Source organism: Scyliorhinus canicula, unplaced genomic scaffold (assembly GCF_902713615.1).
Source record: "Scyliorhinus canicula unplaced genomic scaffold, sScyCan1.1, whole genome shotgun sequence".
In the NCBI taxonomy this organism is placed as follows: domain Eukaryota; kingdom Metazoa; phylum Chordata; class Chondrichthyes; order Carcharhiniformes; family Scyliorhinidae; genus Scyliorhinus; species Scyliorhinus canicula.
The window spans coordinates 453,780-476,873 of record NW_024056010.1 but is presented as its reverse complement, the minus strand read 5'-3'; the positions used below and the strand labels follow the sequence as shown (position 1 = coordinate 476,873).

The 23,094-nt window shown below is 46.2% G+C and overlaps 2 protein-coding genes across 2 annotated transcripts; one reads left to right on the top strand and one right to left on the bottom strand.

The window, feature by feature from the left end:
• Window positions 1-5,785: 5,785 nt before the first annotated feature.
• On the top strand, window positions 5,786-16,562 carry LOC119961453 (oocyte zinc finger protein XlCOF6-like; the record flags this gene model as incomplete). Its single annotated transcript, XM_038788823.1, has 2 exons — window positions 5,786-6,773; window positions 16,543-16,562. Coding segments are annotated over 2 exons (1,008 nt in total), but the record flags the coding sequence as incomplete, so codon positions are not given.
• Window positions 16,563-16,739: 177 nt separating this feature from the next.
• LOC119961451 (zinc finger protein 239-like) lies at window positions 16,740-22,114 on the bottom strand (the record flags this gene model as incomplete). The annotated part of the gene is made up of 2 exons (XM_038788822.1): window positions 21,957-22,114; window positions 16,740-17,638 (listed from the first exon to the last, which is right to left on the bottom strand). A coding segment is annotated over exon 2 (783 nt), but the record flags the coding sequence as incomplete, so codon positions are not given.
• Between the last annotated feature and the right edge of the window lie 980 nt (window positions 22,115-23,094).

Here is a 23,094-nt window from a genome sequence, read left to right as displayed (position 1 = left end):
TCCCACACACACAGCAGGTGAATGGTCTCTCCCCAGTGTGAATGCGCTGGTGTCTCAGCAGGGTGGATGACTGAGCGAATCTCTTCCCACACACACAGCACGTGAATGGTCTCTCCCCAGTGTGAATGCGCTGGTGTCTCAGCAGGGTGGATGACTGAGCGAATCTCTTCCCACACACACAGCAGGTGAATGGTCTCTCCCCCGTGTGAATCCGCTGATGATGCAAGTTTGCAGAATTGAGCGAATGTCACCCCACACTAGGACAGGCGAATGGTTACTCTCCAGTGTGAAGTCGCTGGTGTGTCAGAAGGTTGGATAACTTAGCGAATCCCTTCCCACAGCCAATGCATGTGAATGGTTCTCCTCGCTGTGCATTCGCTGGTGTGCCGAAAGGCTGGATAACTGAGTGAATTGATTCTCACACTCGGAGCAAATGAACGGCCTCTCCCCAGTGTGAACCCGCTGATGTGTCAGAAGATTAAATTTGTTTTAAAAGCTCTTCTCACAATCTGAACGTTTAAAAGGTCTCATGTGAGAGTGAACAAGTTGGTGTGCAGTCATATGTGTTAGTCAAGTGAGTCACTTTCCACACTCAGAACAGGTGAATGCTCTCTCCCCGGTGTGACTGCGTTGATGAGTTTCCAGCTCAGAATGGTAACTGAATCCCTTCCCACATTCCCCACATTTCCACGGTTTCTCAATGATGCCAGCGTCCTTGTGAATCTCATGTTGGACATGAGTTGAAGCTTCTTCCACACACAGTACGTGCAGTTTCTCCTCGCTGTGAATTGTGTGGTGTTTGTCAGGCTGTGTAACTGGTTCAAGCTCTTTCCACATTCAGTTCACTGGAACACTCTCAGTCAGGTGTGTGTGCCTCTCGGTGCTTTTCTAGTCACACTGATGTTTGAAATGTTTTCCCACAGACAGAACAAACATTCCTCCTTCCATATTCAAAAGGCAATGATATTCAGATCCTGATCAATTGAGTAACAGTCAGATCTTGATGTGATGATTGATTTGAGTTTCCTCTTTATCGATCCACTTCTTGCAACCCTGTAAAACCAGTTTACACAGGTCAGAAATTCAGAACAGATAATTCTAGTTTCTGGGGAATAATTGTTTCTCTCGTTTCCTAAAGCTGCAAATCCCAGCCCCACACTTTCCCCTTCCCACACACTCACCACAATGGTTTCAAGGTCATTAATAGAGTGCAGCTTTGAATTCCAGATTATCCCTTGAATTTAAATTCTACTATCTGCATTAACAAATCCATCAGTGTGAGAGCAGGATAGAAATTGCCCCCATTCTCTCCTCCTGCTCCAGGATCAGTAAAGTGAGTTAAAGATAATTTCTCCTGAACAAATCCATTGCTGCATTTCCTTCCTGAAGCCACATTTGTCCACTGGGGCCTTGTACCGGGTGAAAGCGGCAGCTGCCGTTGTGTTAGGTGTTGAGGCGGTGCGGCTAGTTTGTTATTGGGGGTGTTGAGGCCCCCACTGGGTGTTTGTGAAGCCTCCCCTCCCACCCACTGCCCCTAACGCTGCCTCCGCTTATCCGCCTCATTCCCGCCTGAAGATGAAACAAACAAGCGTCTGTCCCTGAACATGAGCCGCACTGCGCATGCTCCACATCACAATGCCCAGGGAGTGATTGACGGCAGCTCCGGACCAATAGGTAGAGTCTGGAGGACCTAGCGGGAGCAGCTGGTCCTCCAACCAATCGGAGTGAGTGAGGGTGGGTGGGACTTCGACTGAAGCATGCGCAGTGCAGGTAATGGCGATGGAGAGAAACTTTCATCTCGGATCCACAAAGGGTAAGAGGAATATTGTGGAACGCGGGAGCGATGGATCTGGCTGGTGGGTGGAAAAGTTTTCTAAACATATTGTGCAAGCCCATACCCGGAAAAACCACTTCCTTGTTTTCTCGTTTCACGGAGCGAGGAAGCGAGGGTTCAGTGATCGGTTCGGGGTAACGACCGCCATCTTTACTCGGGACAATGAGCAGCAGAGCGCATGTGCGGGCGCCATGTTTGTTGGGGGCAACATTTTCAATGACTGGGAGAAGCTTATTTCACATTGCTCAGAATGGAGACAGCCTGGCCAGCAAACTGCATTAGTTTTTGCCCTGGGTACTTGACCTCCCTTTACCCCGGTTTGCACAGACGCAGATATCTAATTGTTGATCAGAGTAGCAACAGAGAAGTAAAGAAACAAGCAAATTGTGCCCCATGGATCCCAGTAACGCGATGGATATCTGACCCCATGTGCGGCTCTGTTCAGTCACGCAGAGACCCAGGTCAGGAGCACAACCCTAGGGGCAGCACGGTGACATAGTGTTTAGCAGCGTTGCCTATGGCGCTGAGGATCTGGTATCGATGCCGGCCCCAGGTCATTGTGTGGAGTTGCACATTCTTCCCGTGTCTGTGTGGGTCTCGCCTCCACAACCCAAAGATGTACAGGGTAGCTGGATTGGTCATGCTAAATTGCCCAGGCTACATTGCCCCTGAATTGGAAAAAAAATTGGGCACTCTAAATTTATTTTTTTCAAAAGAAAATCTTTTCCTACAGAGAGAACAGACAAACATTTCTTCTTCCACATTGACAGGCCAATGATATTCAGGTCCTGATGAATGGAGTGACTGTTAAATCTTGATGCAAAGTTTGATTTGAGTTTCCACCTGTAAATCATCCCCTTGTAACATCCTGTAAAACAAATTTATAAAAGTCATCACTGGGGGCAGTCACGGTGGGGCAGGCACGGTGGCTCAGTGGTTAGCCAAGGACCCGGGTTCGATCCCGGCCCTGGGTCACTGTCTGTATGGAGTTTGCACATAATCGCTGTGTCTGTGTGGGACTCACTCCCACAATCCAAAAAGATGCGCAGGGTCAGTGAATTGGCCTCGCTAAAACTACGCCTCAATTGGGAGAAAGAAAATTGGGTAATCTAAAAAAAAATTTTAAAATTAAAAATAAGCAAAAGCCATCACTGCCAATCCAGGATAGAAATTCTTAACCAAGAATTCTAGTTTCTCTGGAATATTTTTCCCTGTCCCACACTCTCCCTCCTCCCTGGGCTGAAATCCAAACTCATCTCACCATCTGCACCATTTCTTTACTCCATTCACAGTTTTCTCCCTCCCTCTCCTCTGCCTGGGTTCAGTTCTCCAGCTCCTGTCTGCTGACTGACAATAAAATCAATAGGTCTTATTCGGGGTTTGTGGCCTCCAGCAGGTGTTTGTGAATCCTCCCCACCCACCTGCCAGGGTTTCCTTCCTTCCCACAGATCAGAGTCATCATTGATGATTTTAGCCCAAACTGGAACCACATTAATTGGAAAACAAATATTTTCATGTAGGTTAGAGGCTCCACAAAGTGTTTCCAACCCCTCCTACCCATCTCCTGAACAGGTTGACACATTTATTTGTCTGACTAAAAGAATGATCTTTGATCGCACCGTGGTTAGCACTGCTGCCTCACGGCACCAAGGACCCGTGTTCGATCCCATCCCTGAGTCACTGTCTGTGTGGAGTTTGCACATTCTCCCCGTGTCTGCATGCCTCACATCCACAATCCAAAGATGTGCAGTGTAGGTGGATTGGCCACGCTAAATTGCACCTTAATTGAAAAAAAATAATTGGTCACTCAAAATTTATTTAAAAAAAGGATTGTCTCTTTCCTAATGTTCACAATTAAAGGGGTGGGTTCCCCAGGAGATGGCTGACATTTCAGGGGACAGTAAATTGATAATGGCTAGAGATATGTCTCGTGTTGTTATATGGTACAGATTAGATATATTATTTATCATTCTGTAATAATGTAAACGTATTATTATTTCTCTTCTTGTAATATAAGAATATAGCTACATTATAGATTTCCAGTCATCTCTTCCCTCAGAGGGTTGTTAATCTTTGGAATTCTCTTCCACAGGGACCAGTTGTATCTGGGGGCACATTGAATATATTGAAGCACAGGTTTGACAGATGTTTTATTGACAATGGAGTTAAGGGTTATAGGGAACAGGTAGGAAAATAGAGTGAAAGCTGAGATGAGGGGGATTTCTTCCCTCGAGGATGTGGTGAAGCTTTTGAATTCTCTACCCCAGAGGAATGTGGAGCCTCAGTCATCAGGTATGTTCAAGACAAATATTGACAGGTTTCTAGATATTGAAGATATCGAGGGATATGGGGATCGTGTGGGAAAATTGTGCTGAGGTAGATCGGCCAAGGATCTCATTGAATGGTTGAGCAGACTCTGGGCCGAATGGCCTACTCTTGCTCCTATTCTAATCTCTGTGTCCTGGTTAGGAAGCAGTGAGTTGAGCTTGGATCTGTCAATCAACATGAATCAGCACCTTCAGGAGAATTGGGAGAGTGAATATTAGATACAGCAGAGTTAGAATGGAGGGGGGGTTGTGGAGATTTACAGCTTTTGGAGAACGAGAGAAAATTATGTTCCATAAGAATTAGAATTGTCCTGAATTTTAATAATAATGATCTTGATTGTCACAGGTAGGCTTACATTGCAATGACGTTCCTGTGAATTTCTATCCTGCACTAACTGATGACTTTTGTGAATTTAAAGGAATCAGCACCTTCAGGAGAATTGGGAGAGTGAACAGTAGATACAGCAAAGTGAGAATGGAGGGAGATTGTGTGGGATGGAGATTTACAGACTTTGAAGAACAAGATGTTAGGAATGGACTTTCCAATTAAACACTAATTTGATGTCAATTATCCAAATGAAGTCACTGAGACATAAAGGGGTTACAGGAGACACTATTTGTTCATTGAGATTTGTGTGTGAAGTTGGATCAAAGAAACAAAGGTGTTTGTGGAGAAACATAGCTCTTGCCTCCTTTATTCTACAGCAACGGGCAGCACGGTAACACAAGTGGGTAGCACTGTGGATTCACAGCGCGAGGGTCCCAGGTTCGATTCCCCGCTGGGTCACTGTCTGTGCGGAGTCTGCACGTTCTCCCCGTGTCTGTGTGGGTTTCCTGCGGGTGCTCCGGTTTCCTCCCACAGTCCAAAGACGTGCAGGTGAAGTGGATTGGCCATGATAAATTGCCCTGAATGACCAAAAAGGTTAGGAGGCGTTCTTGAGTTGTGGGGATAAGATGGAAGTGAGGGCTTAAATGGGTTGGTGCAGACTCGATGGGCCGAATGGCCTCCTTCTTCACTGTGTGTTCTAACTCAGAAGCTCGAACACAAGAGAGGAAATAATGTTCCATAGAAACTAGAATTGTCTTCCCCGAATTTCTATCCTGTGCCAACAATGATAACTTTTATAAATTGTTTTTAAAGGATATTGGAAGAGGAGGAATTGCAGACAGACGTCTCAAACATCACGTCAAACTCAAACGATTCCTTTTGATCTGAATATCATCGGGCTCTGAATATCATCGGCGAGTAGGAGAAATGTTTGTCCGATCTGTCGGCGTCAAAAGGTTTTAAACGTGAGTGTGACGGGAAAAGCACCGAGACCCACACAACACACACCCGAGTGAGAGTGTTCCAGTGAACTGACTGTGAAAAGAGCTTCAACTGTGACACAGTCTGAGAAAACGTCACACCATTCACAGTGAGGAGAGAAATTGCACATGTTCTGTGTGTAGACAAGGCTTCCGCTGATTGTCCAATCTGGAGAGACACGAGGAGACCCAAAGCATGGAGAAACCGTGGAAATGTGGGGACTGTGGGAAGGAATACAGATTCCCATCTGAGCTGGAGACTCATCGACGCAGTCACACTGGGGAGAGGCCGTTCACGTGCTCTCAGTGTGGGCAGGGGTTCACTCGGTTATCGCACCTGCAGGCACACCAGCGAGTTCACACTGGGGAGAAACCATTCACCTGCTCTCAGTGTGGAAAGGGATTAATTGATTTATCCAGCCTGCAGTCACACCAGCGAGTTCACACTGGGGAGAGGCCATTCACCTGCTCTCAGTGTGGGCAGAGATTCCGTGCTTTATCCAACCTGCGGAGACATCAGCGACTTCACACTGGGGAGAGGCCATTCACCTGCTCTCAGTGTGGGAAGGGATTCCATACTTTATCCAACCTGCAGTCACACCAGCGAGTTCACACTAGGGAGAGACCATTCACCTGTTCTCAGTGTGGGAAGGGATTTATTGATTCATCCACCCTGCGGAAACACCGGCGAGTTCACACTGGGGAGAAGCCATTCACCTGCTCTCAATGTGGGAAGGGATTCATTGATTCATCTACCCTGAGGAGACATCAGCGAGTTCACACTACGGAGAGGCCGTTCACCTGCTCTCAGTGTGGGAAGGGATTCATTGATTCATTCACCCTGCAGAGACATCAGCAAATTCACACTGGGGAGAGGCCGTTCACCTGCTCTCAGTGTGGGAAGGGATTCAGTGATTTATCCACCATGCAGACACACCAGCGAATTCACACTGGGGAGAGGCCATTCATCTGCTCTCAGTGTGGGAAAGGTTTTACTCAGTTATCCATCCTGCAGACACACCAGCGAGTTCACACTGGGGAGAGGCCATTCAGCTGCTCTCAGTGTGGGAAAGGATTCCGTGATTTACCCAACCTGCGTATCCATCAGCGAGTTCACACTGGTGAGCGCCCGTTCATCTGCTCTAACTGTGGGAAGGGATTCACTCAGTCATCCAGTCTGCAGACACACCAGAGAGTTCACACTGGGGAGAAGCCATTCACCTGCTCTCAGTGTGGGCAGAGATTCCGAGCTTCATCCAACCTAAAGAACCATCTGCGAGTTCACACTGGGGAGAAGCTGTTCACCTGCTGTCAGTGTGGGAACGCATTCAGTGATTTATCCAATCTGCAGACACACCAGCAAATTCACACTGGGGGAGAAGCCATTCACCTGCTCTCAGTGTGGGAAGGGATTTATTGATTCATCCATCCTGCAGAGACATCAGCGAGTTCACACTAGGGAGAAGCCATTCACCTGCTCCCTCTGTGGGAATGGATTCACACAGTTATCCAGTCTGCAGACGCACCAGCGAGTTCACACTGGGGAGAAGCCATTCACCTGCTCTTAGTGTGGGAAGGGATTACATAGAAACATAGAAATATAGGAGCAGGAACAGATCATTTGGCTCTTTGCGCCTGCTCTGCCATTCATTATGATAATGGCTTATCATTCATAGCCTAATTCCGCTTTCCCTTCCATATCTTTAATTAATTAATAAACTTGATTGTCACAAGTACACTTACATTGAAATGAAGTTACTGTGAAAAGCCCCTAGTCGCCACATTCCGGCGCCTGTTCAGGTACACAGAGGGAGAATCTCTGTCCTAAATGGTCTCCCCCGTATCCTCAGACTGCGACCTCTGGTTCTGTACCCTCCCACCATTGGGAAAATCTTTCCTGCATCTACCCTGTTAAGTCCTGTTAGGATAATATAGGTTTCTATGAGATCCCCCATTCTTCTGAACTCCAGTGGATACAATCCTAACTGATTCAATCTCGCATACGTCAGTCCCACCATCCCACGAATCAGTCTCGTAAACCTTCGCTGCACTTCCACCTGAGCAAGAACATCCTTCCTCAGATAAGGAGCCCAATACTGCTCACAATATTCCAGGTATGGCCTCACCAAGGCCCTATATAATGACAGCAAGATATTCCTGCTCCTGTACTTGAATCCGCTCGCAATGAAGGCTAGCACAGCATTTGCCTTATTTACCGCCTGCTGTAGCTGCATGCTTACCTTCAGTGACTGGTGTACGAGGATACCCAGGTCTCGTTGCACATTCCCCTCTCCTAATTTATGGCCGTTCAGATAATAGCCCGCCGTCTCGTTTTTGTTGTCAAAGTGGACAACCTCGCATTTCTACAAATTATACTGCATCTGCCATTCATTTGCCCACTCACTCAACTTGTCCAAATCACAATGAAGGATCTCTGCATCCTCCTCACAGACCACCCCCCCCCCCCCCCCCCACACACACACACACACGCAAAGTGGTGTCATCTGCAAATTTGGAGATATTGGATTTTCCTCCCTCACCAAATCATTAATATATAGGGTGTTGCAGTGGTTAGCACTGTTGCCTCACTGTGGACCAGTGTTTAATCCTGCCCTGGGTCACTATCCGTGTGGATACAGTGTCTCCGTGGGTCTCACCCCCATAACTCAAAGAAGTGCTGGGTAGGTGAATTGGCCACGCTCAATTGCCCCTCAATTGGTAAAAAGGAATTGGGTACTTTAAATTTTTCTTAAATCATAAATATATCTTGTGAATATCTCAGGTCCTAGCACCGATCCCTGTGGTATCCCACTAGTCACTGCCTGCAAGTTTGAAAAAGACCATTAATTCCTACTCTGTTTCCTGCCCGCCAACCAGTTTTTTATCCATATCAATTCACTACCCCTAATCCCAAGTGCTTTAATTTTACACAATAATCTCTTGTGCGGGACTTTGGTCAAAAGCCATCTGAAAGTCCAAATATCACATCCACTGGCTGCCCCTCGTTAACTCTACCAGTTATACCCACGAAGAATTCCAGTAGATTTGTCAAGCATGATTTTCCCTTCATAAATCCATGCTGACTCTGTCCGATCCTGTCACTGGTTTCTCAGTGCTTTGCTATAAAATCTATGAGAATGGATTCTAGAATTTTCCCCACTGCCGATGTCTGACTTGCTGGTCTATAATTCCCTGTTTTCTCTCTGTCTTTTTAAATGGTGGAATTACATAAGCCAATCTGCAGGAACTGTTCCAGAGTCTATAGAATCCTGGAGGATGACCACCGTTGCATCCACTATTTCTACACGACTTCCCTAAGTACTTTGGTTGCAGATTATCAGGCCCTGGGGATTTACCAGCCTTCAATCCCATCAATTTCACCACCATTTCTCTCCTAATATTGAGCTTCTTCAGTTCCTCCCTCTCACTAAATCCTGCTTTTCCCAACATTTCTGGTAGCTTTGTGAAGAAAGAAGCAAATTATGTATTTATTTTCTCACCCATTTCTTTGTCGCCTCTGATACAATCAGCCTGATTTCCTGTTTTATGACATTCCCAACATCACCACTGCAGTTTGGGGATCTATATAAGATGCCCACTAATGTTTTTGCCCCTTGGTGTGTCTCAGCTCTACCCATACAGATTCCACATTGTCGGAGCTAATATGCTTCCTCACTATTACAATAATTTCCTCTTTAACCAGCACTGCCGCTCCACTGCCTTTTCCTTTTGTCTGTCCTTCCTAAATACTGAATATATTCAATTCCCATCCCTGGTCATCCTGCAGCCATGTATCCATAATCCCGATGATCTCACTCCCGTTTACATCTATTTACACAATTCACTTGGTTATGCCGTCTGCAGTCACACCAGGTAGTTCATACTGGGACGAGGCCGTTCACCTGCTCTCAATGTGCGATGGGATTTAGTAATTTATTGCACTTTCTGAGACACCAACATGTTACATAGAACATAGAACAGTACAGCACAGAACAGGCCCTTCGGCCCTCGATGTTGTGCCGAGCAATGATCACCCTACTTAAACCCACGTAACCCGTATCCCAACAATCCCCCCATTAACCTTACACTACGGGCAATTTAGAATAGCCAATCCACCTAACCCGCACATCTTTGGACTGTGGGAGGAAACCGGAGCACCCGGAGGAAACCCACGCACACACAGGGAGGACGTGCAGACTCCACACAGACAGTGACCAAGCCTGAGATAGTTCACAATAGATTACAGGGATTGGATTCTGCTGTTATTGTTTCTGTTCTCAATTACATCCAGGACTGCATTTTGTTCATTCTGTTGGTCAATGGGGATGGTCAGAGGGTTTCTTTCTGCTGGACTGGCCGGTCAGACGGCTTCGTCTCCAGTGGGTTGATTCTCTCTGAGCCTTCTTGCGAATATCTGGTTTTGCATTTCACAAGGAGTGAAAGGGGTTTTGCGGTTAGAAGATGTTTCATTACCATTTCTGTTTGGAAACCCCAAAAATCATGCCTCATTGCCATGAAGATGGGCTATGGTGGTTACATAATTATTTTGTTTTAATTATCTTCGTGCTTCTCACAGAAGAAAACAATCAGGGTATGAGGGGCATGTTGTCTGAGGTGCACTGGGAAACTACATTAAATAGTATGGTGGGAGACAGGCAATCACTAATATTGAAGGAATTATTACAGATTTACACAGGGATTGGTTAGCTCAGTTGGCTGGTTTGTGCTGAGTGACACCAACAGCACAGGTTAAATTCCCATACCGGCTGAGATTAGTCATGGACTTTGTCAGTATTTATGCTCCACATGATCCTCCACCCACCACCTAACATCTCCCCCCATCAGCATCTCCTCTATTCCTTTCTCCCTCATGTATGTATCTGGCTTTACGTTCAATGGGTTCATGCTGTTCATCTCAACCACTCGCTGTGGTAACGAGTTCCACGTTCTCACCACTCGCTGGGGAAAGAGGTTTCCACTGAAATTCCTATTGGATTATTGAATCCCTTCATAATCTCAAAGACTTCCACCAGGTCACCCATCAGCCTTTGCTTTACCAGAAAAAAGCAGCCCCAGCCTTTCCTGAGTGTTAAATGCTCTCAGTTCTGTATATTATGAATCTTTGTTGCGCCTTATCCAGTGCCTCTATTTCCTTTATCAAAATGGAGATCACCAATGTTGATACAGCTCCCAGTGTTGTCTAACCATCGTTCTAAACAAGCTGAACATTTCCTCCATGTTTTTCAATTCTATCCCTCTGCAATGGAACCCTATATATGGGCTCCCCACTTTCGGAAAGATGTGATGTTCTTGGGGTGTAGAGGACATTAATGAGAATGGTACCAGGGATGAGGGACTCCAGTTAGTTGGAGTGACTGGAGCAGCTGAATTTCTCTCCTGCGATCACAGCATCTGGAGGGTGGGGAATGGGGCCATTCAGCCCTTTGGTACCATGTCGGCTCCCTGTGGAGGAAGCCAGTCTGTCCATTGCCCCGTTCTATCCCCTAATCCCTGTGTGTTTATTTCTCTCAGTGCCTGTCCAATTTCCTATTGCAATCCTTCTGTCATCTCTGCATCTCCCACCCTCATAGGCAGTAGGTTCCAGGTCATTACCACTCGCTTTACATGTACACAAGGCTCCTCGAGCACTGAGAAGTCTAATTGGCCCATTTTTCTCGTGCCAGCTCTTTGTACAGCGACCCATTTAATTCCATAGTTCGACTATTTTGTTTTCTTTTTCAGAATGTACCAAATTCCCTTTAGGAAGTTACAGTCCAATGAGATTCTAGCACCATTTATGGACAGTGCATTCCAAATCACAACAACTCGCTGTGTTTTACAACAAATAATTCTGCGTATGGTGTGTCGGGAGTTTCACAGAGTATTCAAAATGGTGCCAATGCCGTTGTTATTACACAAAATTAAGACTCAATCTTTATCAATGATTTTGGTGAGGACATCAAGTGTAATATATCCTCGTTTGTGGACAATTAGTACAAATGTACATTTTTATAAAACCTCTCACTACCACTGGACCACCTGAAGTGTTTTAAGCCAATGGAGTACTTTTGAATCATATTCACTGTTGTAATGTAGGACGCTGTAAGTACGCATGTGTAATCACATTTAGTTTTTAAATTGTTATTTTCGTAGTGCAGTCACTGTCATTAATAATAAGGTCAAGGAAGCCCTTTTATATCTCTAACATGTGGCTTCCTGCAGCCATTTCACCTTCTGTACCTTTTCTATATGAACTATGTATTGATTTCATAGCAAAAAACAAGAATTAAATTCATGATTATTCAGTAGTTAACATTAATTATCATTAGTGAATTGGTGTATTAGGTAATTATATTGCAAAGACTAGATCTTTATTTTTAAAAATAACACGATCAACCAAAATGTTTCCAGAAACTGCAGAGCTATCAGAATTTGTTTGAAAAATGAATTACTTTTATAATTGTGAGAAGTTACAAACATCATATTCTGCCAAGACTATGTGGGCTGGGCAGTGGAGTAATGGTATTGTTACTGGGCTAGTAATCCAGAGACCCAGGTTAAAGCTCTGGGGATCTGGGATTGAATCTGCCTGTGACACATGGTGAAATTGAGTAAAATCTCAAATTAAAAGTCGAATTATGACTGTTGATTGTTGTAAAAACCCATCTGGTTCATTAATGTCCTTTTGGACTATGCTCTCCTTATGTGTCCTGGCCTATACGTGACTCCAGATCCACAACAATGTTGTGGTTGATTTGTAAGTGTCCTCTGAAATAGCCTCACAAGATACGCAGTTCAAAGGCAATTGGAATGAGCAGTAAATGCTGGTCCAGCCAGTGACTCCCACCTCCCATGAATGAATAATTCTTAAGAAGGCTCATTGTTCAATCTGAAGATTAGTAGGAAACTGTCTCTTTGATTGGATTTGATTTATTGTAACGTGTACCGAGGTACAGTGAAAAGTATTGTTCTGCGAACAGTCCAGACAGATCGTTCCATACATGAAAAACTCAGACATATGACAAATACACAATGTAAATATAGACACAGACACCAGGTGAAGCCTAAGTGACCTCGTGTATCTTGTATCAAATGTATCAATTAAAAATTGTATTAATTAGCTACCAATCTGTAACATGATTAAATAAGTAGTGATCCTTAATTGATTTACAATTAATTAAACAATAATGAATCAGTAGTTATAGTAAAAGTCTGAGTTTTATTTGTTGTAAAAATGTAAAAGCTTCATTGCTGTGTATATAAAGAATGTGCAATGAAGATAAATGTAGCGGCAAGGGAGACCTTCCAACTCTGATTAGCCTCAACATTTAAAACTATATAAGGAATTGTGCAGAATCAGGTAAAGGGCTGTTATGAAACTGTTCGATTGTATTCCTGTGAAAAGTAATGAAAGAGGGTGGTGTCAGTAATTAAAGATCCAATTAAATTAAACTGGTGCCTAATTAACCAATGGTCATGTTACCACAGGCCCAACTCTGACATGAGGTAATGGTCACTTTGGGGGTAAAAGTCGAGGTTCCGAAGGTCTTCCTTGTTGGCCAAGAACTGAAGACTCTCGAGGCCGACTTCCAAGGAAATTAGTGTCAAAGAAGGAGCCAGGGTGGGTTACGCTTCTACAGACTGATCACCACCTTGAAGTAAACGTAAATGTCTTCAAGTTAGTCAGTAAAGCTTCTCTTTAAAAAACTCCTTTTTAAATTTACTGTCCAGAATTCTGCCTTTGCTTTAATTGGTTAAAGTCTTGTCCGAACCAAAGCAAATTTATTAATTGGGGATGTCTGAAATCAATTACTATCAGAAAGCATCAATCTTCAATTTAAAACTTGCACTTCTGTAGCGCCTTTCATAACCACAGCATGTCCCAAAGTGCTTCTGAAGTGTCGTCACTGTTATAGGAAATGCAGCAGCCAATTTCCACAAAGCAACATGGCACAAACAGCAATGTGGCAATGTGCAGATGATCTGATTTTGGCGATGCTGATTTTAAAAAAATTTTATTAAGGTTTTTGTAATTTTATAATAAGTGACAACAGTAAACAATGCAAATTGAAACATAAAACATTGTGCATAAATCATCTCCATCCCTAAAAAGTCCCTCCTACCCTCAACAGAAAATAGCTTAACTACCCCCCTCCCCTTCAAGTTTTTTGCCTCTGCTGACAGTTAATTTTCTCTGAAGAAGTCGACAAACGGCTTCCACCTCCGGATGAACCCTCGCGTTGACCCTCTGAGGGTAAACTTGATTTTTTTTCAAGACTGAGAAACCCAGCCATGTCGCTAACCCAGATCTCTGATTCCGGGGGGCTTCGAGTCCCTCCACGCTAGCAATATCCGTCTCCGGGCTACCAGGGAGGCAAAGGCCAAGACATCAGCCTCTCTCGCCCCCTGGACTCCAAAATCTGCCACCTCTGGGCTCGGCCCCACCCTTGTTTCTAGGGCCGTGGACATGACACCTGCAAAACCCTGCCAGAATCCCCCAAGCTTCGGGCATGCCCAGAACATATGGATATGACTTCCCACCCTCCCGCCGCCCCCCCTTCCCGCCGCCCCCTCCTTCCCGCCCCCCCCCCCGACCGCACACCTCTCCTCTACCCCAAAAAACAAGCTCATCCGGGCCACCGTCATATGCAGTGTGAATGGGGTGGCACGGTGGTTAGAATTGCTGCCTCACAGCGCTGAGGTCCCAGGTTCGATCCCGGCCCCGGGTCACTGTCCATGTAGAGTTTGCATGTTCTCCCCGTGTCTGCGTGGGTTTCGGCCCCACAACCCAAAGATGTGCAGGGTAGGTGGATTGGCCATGCTAAATTGCCCCTTAATTGGAAAAAATAAATTTTGTACTCTATAAATTTGAAAATAAAATTGTGCCCGGTGAATGACCTGAAATTGTATCAGGCTGAGCCTGGCACATGATGAGGACGTATTGACTCTGCTCAAATCCACAGACCGGCCTCTATCCCTCCCCATAGCTCCTCTTCCCATTTACCCTTTAGCTCCTCTATCTGAGTTAAATCCGACTCCACAAGTTCTTTGTAGATATCCGAGACCTTTCCCTCTCCCACCCCCGTTCTAGAAACTACCCTTGTCCTGTATCCCTGTGGTGGTGGGAGCGGAAAAGTCGAAACCTGCCTTCGCAAAAAATCCCATACCTGCAGATACCTGAATCCGTTTCCTGCCGGCAATTCAAATTTCTCCTCTAAATCCTTCAGACAGGGAAAGCTCCCATCTATGAATAAATCTCCCATCCTCTTGATCCCTGCTCTCTGCCACCTCCGAAATCCCCCATCCCGGTACAAACTGGTGGTTGATACAAATCGGGGCCCAGACCGATGTGCCCTCCACTCATGTGCTTCCTCCACTGACCCCAGACTCTCAGGGCCGCCGCCGGGCTTGTGGAGTACACGGGCTGGCGAGAACGGCAGAGGTGCCGTTATCAATGCTCCCAGACTTATGTCCTTACACAATGCCACCTCGACTCGCTCCCACACCGACCCCCCCCCACTACCTAATCATGGCTTTATTTGCCACCCAGTAATAGTTGCTAACGTTCGGCAGTGCCAGACCACCCTCGACTACGCTCCAGCAACACTTTCTTCACTCGTGGGGTTTTACCCGCCCACACAAAACCCAAAATCACCTTGTTTACCGGTTTAAAAGAGGCCTTTGAGGGCAGCACGGTGGCACAGTGGTTAGCATTGTTGCCTACGGCGCTGAGGACCCGGGTTCGAATCCCGGCCCTGGGTCACTGTCCGTGTGGAGTTTGCACATTCTCCCCGTGTCTGCGTGGGTTTCGCTCCCACAACCCAAAGATGTGCAGAGTAGGTGGACTGGCCATGCTAAATTGCCCCTTAATTGGAATAAATAATTGGGTACTCTAAATTTTAAAAAAAAGAGGCCTTTGGGATAAAGATGGAGAGGCACTGGAAAACAAACAGAAATCCCGGGAGGACCGTAATTTTCACGGTGTGTACCCTCCCCGCCAGTGACAGCGGGAGCATGTCCCACCTTCTAAAGTCCTCCTTCATTCGCTCTACTAGCCGGGTCAGATTTAACATTCCCGTGCCACCTGGATTCCCAAATAACAGAAGCACCCCACCCCCTGCTCCTCAATCATTCTAAACGATCACCCTCGGAGGTTCATATCGCTCGCGGCTTACTCCCAAGCGCTCTATCTACTTCCAAGGATCGAGAAAACGCTCCATCTCCCATCAGCTTTTCCAGCATATTTGTCACACATGCCCTTGCGTCCGACCCTTCACTGCCCTCCAGGAGGCCGACAATCCTCAGGTTCTGTCTCTGGGACCTGTTCTCCAGGTCCTCCTGCAACTTTTTCTGGTGGTCCCTCATCAGCCCCACCTCCACCTCCAAAGCGGTTAAATGGTCCTCGTGCTCGGCCACCTTCTGGATCGCCGGTCCATGGGCTTCCAGCCCCTGTTCCACCCAATCAATCCTTGCCTTAATTAGGTTGCCTTCATTTGCTTGGTGAAGCTCTCCTGAATGAACTCCACCCGCGGTAACATTGACCACTGTGCCACCAAACCGGGATCCTGCGCCTCTGCCATGCTTTCCCGTGCTGCAGGTTCTACAGTCAGCTTCGCTGCTCAACTAATTCTTCTTGGACGACCATTTCTGGTCCACAGCTCCACATACTGGTGGGGGATTTCTCCTCACTGTCTCACTCTCCACCGATGTTTCTAATAGAATTCCAAAACAAATCGGGAGAAAAGGTTCAAAAGGTCCGTCACGAGCGGGAGCTCCCAAATGCGCGACCTCCTACTCCATGGCTGCCACCAGCAGTCAAAAGGATGAAATTTAGAGACAATTTGGTCCGGTGGGATCGTGGAAGGGAGGGAAGCAGCAGAGGCAGCTGATCGGATTGACTCAATCTCAGTCACAAAGAAGCTCCACGAGTTCCTCACACTTCTTGTTGGAGGTGAGGATGGAAGAGACGGGAGAGAGCGAGAGAACTTCAAAAGGAACTAACTTGTGTCAGAGATATTAAAAAGTTTCAACACACTGCTCATTTAACACAGATCTAATTTATTTGACTTTTAGCCAGACTATTAGCCCTGTAAATGGGCTGGAGTTTGTTATCAGCAGAAAGAGACCCAAATGAACATGGTTCAGTCCTGAACGTGAGGAACAGCAAAACCCAATGTCTGTGGTTACTTGTGGCCTCGTTGGTGTCTCAGCAGGTTGGATGAAGTGGCAAATCCGTTCCCACACTGGGAGCAGGTGAACGGTCTCTCCCCAGTGTGAACTCGTTGGTGTTTCTCCAGGTCGGATAACTGAGTGAATCTCTTCCCACACTGGGAGCAGGTGAATGGTTTCTCCCCAGTGTGAATTCGCTGATGTACAGTGAGGTTAGATGATTGTCTGAACCCAGTCCCGCAGTGAGAGCACCTGAATGGTCTCTCATCAGTGTGAACACGTTGATGGCGCATCAGGTCCACAGAACTTTTATAGCTCTTCCCACAGTCTGGACAATGGAATGGTCTCTCATCAGTGTGAACTCGCTGGTGTTTCCGCAGGTCACATGAGTCAGCGAATCCCTTCCCACACTCGGAGCAGGTAAATGGTCTCTCCCCAGTGTGAACTCGCTGGTGTTTCCGCAGGTGGACAGACTGAATGAACCCCTTCCCACACTCTGAGCAGGTGAATGATCTCTCCCCAGTGTGAACTCGCTGGTGTGTGGACAGAGTGGATGACAGAGTGAATCCCTTCCCACACTTGGAGCAGGTGAATGGCCTCTCCCCAGTGTGAATTCGCTGGTGTTGCCGCAGTGTGGATGACTCAGTGAATCCCTTCCCACACGTGGAGCAGGTGAATGGCCTCTCCCCAGTGTGACTGCGTCGATGAGTTTCCAGGCTGGATGGGTAAGTGAATCCTTTCCCACAGTCCACACATTTCCACGGTTTCTCCTCAGTGTGACTGCATTTGTGGCTTGTGAGGCCTGATGATTGACTGAATCCTCGTTCACACACACAACACGTGTACGGTTTCTCCCCACTGTGAACGATGCTTTTTCCTTCCATGTTCAAAGTACGATGATATTCAGGAAATGATAAATTGAGGACACTGTCAGATTCTGATGTGATGCCTGGTTTGAGATTCCGGACTTTGAATCCTCCCCTTCGAACACCCTGTGAAACTGATTTAAGAACAGAAAATAGGGAGTGAGAGAGAACCCACAAAAACACAAAGGCAGGTTGTGAAATTGAGCTGAATGAATCTGGTCATTTGTGGGGCCGGCACTGGGAAAAAGTGACCATGAAAACTGCTGAATTGTTATAAAAACCCCAACTGGCCTCTTTGGGAGGAGAGAGAAAGAGGTGAAGAGGAATTTTGTATATCTACAAGACATATTAAATAGAATAGATGGCAAAGCAAATTCGATCTTGAGCTTCATAAACAGTAACCAAAGAGAAAATGCTGGAACATCTCAGCATGTCTGGCAGCATCTGTAGGGAGAGAAAAGAGCTCATGTTGAATCCAGATGGTCCTTTGTTAGCTCTTTTCTCTCCCTACAGATGCTGCCAGACCTGCTGAGATGTTCCAGCATTTTCTCTTTGGCTTCAGATTCCAGCATCCGCAGTAATTTGCTTTTATTCATAAACAGTAATCTTGATACCAAAACTATGCTTCTGGTGGCACAGTGGTTAGCACTGCTGCCTCACAGCACCAGGGACTCGGGTTCATTTCCGGCCTTGGTGACTGTCTGTGTGGAGTTTGCACTTTCTCCCCGTGTCTGTGTGGGCTTCCACCTGGTGCTCAAGTTTCCTCCAACAGTCCAAAGAAGGGAATGTTAGGTGGATTGGCCTTCATATATTGCCCCTTAGTGTCCAGGGATGTGCAGGTTAGGTGGGGCTATGGGGTGACAGGGACTGGGTAGGGGTGTGGGCCTAGGCATCGTGCCCTTTCAGAGAATCAGTGCAGACTCAATGGGCCGAATGGCCTCCTTCTGCACTATAGGAATTCTATGGTTCTAATTCTATCCTGTGAATCTTTATGAAGCTCGGGTGTAGAAGTCAACTATTTCCTAACACACCTAATAGGTAAAAGATAGCTATTTAGGATAAATATTAAGCCCCAGTTTTACCCATTTTAAATGAAGGATTTCAACATTCTCATAACCTCAGGTCATCTCAAAACATACAGCTTACAAAACAGAATCCTTTTTACTGGCACAATGATTTTCCAAAGACCCAAAATTAATATCTTTACTGTCCTAATCATGTTCCAGAGTCACAAATACTTTTGACTGTCCCAATGATTTTCCAGACACCCAGGTATGAATCTCACCAAGGCAGAAGGTAAAATTTTAATTAATTGAAAGTTTACTGATGACCATGAAACCATTGTTGGTTGTTGTAAATATCCACCTGGTTCACTCCTGTCCTTCAGTGAAGGAAATCTTCTATCCTTACCTGGTCTGGCCTACATGTGACTCCAGATCCACAGTCAGCTGGTTGGCTCTTGAAATGTTCTCTGAGATACACTCAGTTCAAGGGCAATTAGGGCTGGGCAGTGAATGCTGGCCCAGCCAGCGACACCCACATCCCGTGAATGAATAGAAAAGAAAATCTGCCATCCTTACCTGGTCTGGCCGACACGGTTCCAAACCACAGCAATGTGGTTGACTCTGTAAATGCCCTCCGAGATGGCCGAGCCAGCCACTCGGTTTCGGGGAAATTAGGGATGGGCAATAAATGTTGGCTGAACCAGTGACTCCGACAAATGATTAAAATAAAATCCTGGAGAGTCCAAACAGTCGATCCGGGAGAGTAGGCATTTGGTCCAGGCTCGCAGCGCATAATAATAACAATAATCCCTTATTGCCACAAGTAGGCTTCAATGAAGTTACTGTGAAAAGCCCCTAGTTGCCACATTCCGGCACCTGTTCAGGGACCCCGCCCCTCATTGGTTGGAGGACCAGTAACTCCAGGTCAGTCCTCCAGTCCCGCCCCTCCTCTTCTGTTGGTCATGAGCTGCCATCAATTACCCGGGCATTGTGACGGTGACAGATGGTGAGAGCGGCCACAGGCTCAGGCTGACTCGCTGATTGTCCAATAATAACAGTGAGAGTCTCAGTGGGACAATCGGACAATAATAGTGGAGATGGGGCCCAGAGGAGAAACAGCAAAGGATTCACTCACTTTGAGAGTAACAAACACAGTATCTGCTCCAACAAGAGTCAGGCTGCAGTGTGTGTGAGTGAACATAACATTGGATCCAATGTAGAATCATGGAATCCCCTCAGTGCAAAAGAAAGCCATTCGGCCCATCGAGTCTGCAAGAACCCTCTGAAAGAGCATCCTCCCTTGGCGAATTCCCCACCCTATCCCCACAATCCCTCCCAGTGACAGTTTAACACAGCCAATCCATCTAACCGGCACATCTGTGGACTGTGGGAGGAAACCAGAGCACACGGAGGAAATCTACGCAGACACAGGAAGAATGTACAAACTGCACACAGTGACCCACGGTTGGAATTAATCATAGAATCTACAGTGCAGAAGGAGACCATTCAGCCCATCGAGTCGGCACCAGCATTACTTGATCTGGCCAACCCACTGAAATGGGGTGAATTCTGAATTGCATTCTGAAATTGCCAGCAAACCACTCAGTTTAATAGCAATGAGGAATGGGCATCCAAGCTGGTTTGCCCATGACACTCACATCCCATAAAGAACAGAGAAAATCAAAGGGTTCTTTCCAGTTCCGGTTTCCAAGGAATCGGTCCTGGGCCCTTCACACTCCTGGTTACATCATTGATTTGAAAGTAAATGTAGGAACATGAATAACAAGTTTACCTGTGACACAAGAATGTTTAAACACTTGATAGTGAGGAAGAAAGCTGGAGGGAAAACAAGGTAATGATAAATAGCAGGACAGGATTAGTTAGGCCAGAGCTAGATTCCTGTGCACAGGAAGACTGCAGTAAAAAAGCAGAGAGGGGATTTAAGAACATCAGCCAGAAATTGCCAATGTTTGCTCCGAGGAAAGTTTGGATAAACTGGGGCTGTTTTCTTTGGAACCGAAAAGAAGAAATGAAATTATGAAAAACAGCCCGGCTAGCTCAGTAGTGCATGGGAGCCTTAATCCTAGGGTCGTGGGTTCAAGACCCACATTGGTCGCTTCAGCTTCTTTAATCTGAGAACATCGAGCTGAACTGTTTTCTGGGTGGCACGGTAGCACAGTGGTTAGCACTGCTGCGTCACAGCGCCAGGGTCCCAGGGTTCAATTCCCACTTGGGACACTGTCTGCGCAGAGTCTGCACGTTCTCCAGTGTCTGTGTGGGTTTCCTCCCACAAGTCCTGAAAGACATGCTTGTTTGGTGAATTGGACATTCTGGATTTTCCCTCTGTGTACCTGAATAGGTGCCAGACTGTTACTACGAGGGGATTTTCACAGTAACATCATTGCTGTGTTAAGGTAAGGTAAGCCTACTTGTGACAATAATGAAGATTATTCTAAATGTATAAAATTCTGGGGGATCATGGTGGCACAGTGGTTGTGTGCCTGCGTGCTGGGGACCCGGGTTCGATCCTAGCCCCAGGTCACAGTCTGTAAGGAGTTTGCACATTCTCCCATTATCTGTGTGGGTTTCACCCCCACAACCCAAATATGTGCAGGGGAGGTGGCTTGGCCAAATTAAATTGCCCCTTGATTGGAAAAAATATAAATTTATATATTTTTTAAATTCTGAGGGATCAAAATATTTTGGATAGTAAGGTCCTATTCCCTTTGGTTGAGGGATACATATAAAAGAGGGCAGAGATTTAGGAAAGGACTAGGAGGTTCAGAGGGTGGTGAGAATCTGTGACGTGCTGCCCAAAATGATGGCAGAAACCCTCATAACATTTAAAAACTATTTAGATAGCCATATGAATTGATGTAACTTAAATGGACAGAGCACAATCTGGAATTGAAAATTATTTTTTTTTTTAAAGAGTATCCAATAATTTTTTTCCAATTAAGGGGCAATCTAGCATGGCCAATCCACCTATCTTTGGGTGGTGGGGGTAAAACCCAGGCAAACTCACGTACAGTGACCCAGAGCCAGGATCGAACCTGGGACCTCAGCACTGTGAGGCAGGAAGACTAACCCACTGCGCCACCATGCTGCCCTCACAATCTGGAAATTGAGATTAGGCTGAATACCTACCCAGTAGCCATGATCAGCTGCATGAAATGCAACAGGAACAACAAATTTTGATAAAATCCGGGATAGTAACTCTCACTACTATCAAGGTCAGCAGTTTGCCCAGTTTACCTGCCAAGTATGCAAATGTGGTAATTAAAACATTTATCTGCGTACATAAGAGTACAACAGCAAATTATTTAACTTCCCCAATGTGATCGGTGTAATTAGTCTCAAATTTAACCTGGAATGGTCATTAAAAGTTTCCCAGTCACTCTGATATCTGAAATCTTTGTCCTCAGACAGAACAGACAAACCATTTTACCTCCCAATGATATTCAGGTCCTGATGAATCGAGTAACTCAGTCAGAGGATGATGTGATGTTTGGTTTGAAGTTCCCGTTGGCAAATCCTCCTCTTTCTAAAGGAATTTCCAAAGGAATTTCACTCTCAGTCCTGGAGGGAAATTTACAAGATTCTCTCTTCTGGCTTCCGGTTCCGGGATGGCTGCGCATGCGTCCTGCTGCACATTTCCGTTGAGAAAGATGGCGGACGCGCAGGCGCCCTGCGCCAGATCGCCCCCTAAACAGATGACAGCCGTTAACAGGGGCCGATCAGAGAGAAAATTACCGATGCGGCCGCCCCATTCGGTACAAACACCGAACTGTATCAAAAGTGTCGGAACCAATTTATCACCCTGAGGAACGTAACTGAATAATGGCGGATAAGATTACCCAGAATGCCGGGCGAGGAGGAATACACCCTATCTCTATCACAGGGGCCAGAACACGCAGGCGCCAGTATGCCCCACCCCCGGATGTCGTCTTTCTGTGAGGAGCACGCGCGGTGCTGCTCCGGGCTGAGCGCAGCCGCAGTGAGAGTGTGTGCGGCTCCCAGAGGTTGAATGAGAGCCGCCGCGAGCGGGGACAATGGTGAGAACCCAAACCCCCCAATAAGACCCATTGGTTTTATTGTCAGTCTGCAGACAGTAGCTGGAGAACTGATCCCAGGCAGAGGAGAGGGAGGGAGAAAACTGGGAGTGGAGGAAAGAAGGGCAGCATGGTGAGATGGGTTTGGATTTCAGCCCAGGGAGGAGGGAGAGTGTGTGGGACGGGGATTTACAGCTTTAGGGGAACAAGAGAGCAAAAAATGTTCCAGAGAAACTAGAATTGTCTGTTCAGAATTTCTATCCTGGACTGACAGTGATGGTTTTTGTAAATTACTTTCACAGGATATTGGAAGTGGAGGATTGGCCGACAGAAAACTCAAAACCAAACATCACATTGAGATCTGACAGCCACTCGATTCATCAGGAGCTGAATCAGTCTTTGAAACTGTAAGGAGAAATGTTTGTCTCTTCCATTTGAGGAAAAAAATTTGAAAGATCAGTGTGACTGGAAAAGCACCGAGACACACACACACCCGAATGAGAGTGTTTCATTGCACTGACTGGAAAGAGCTTG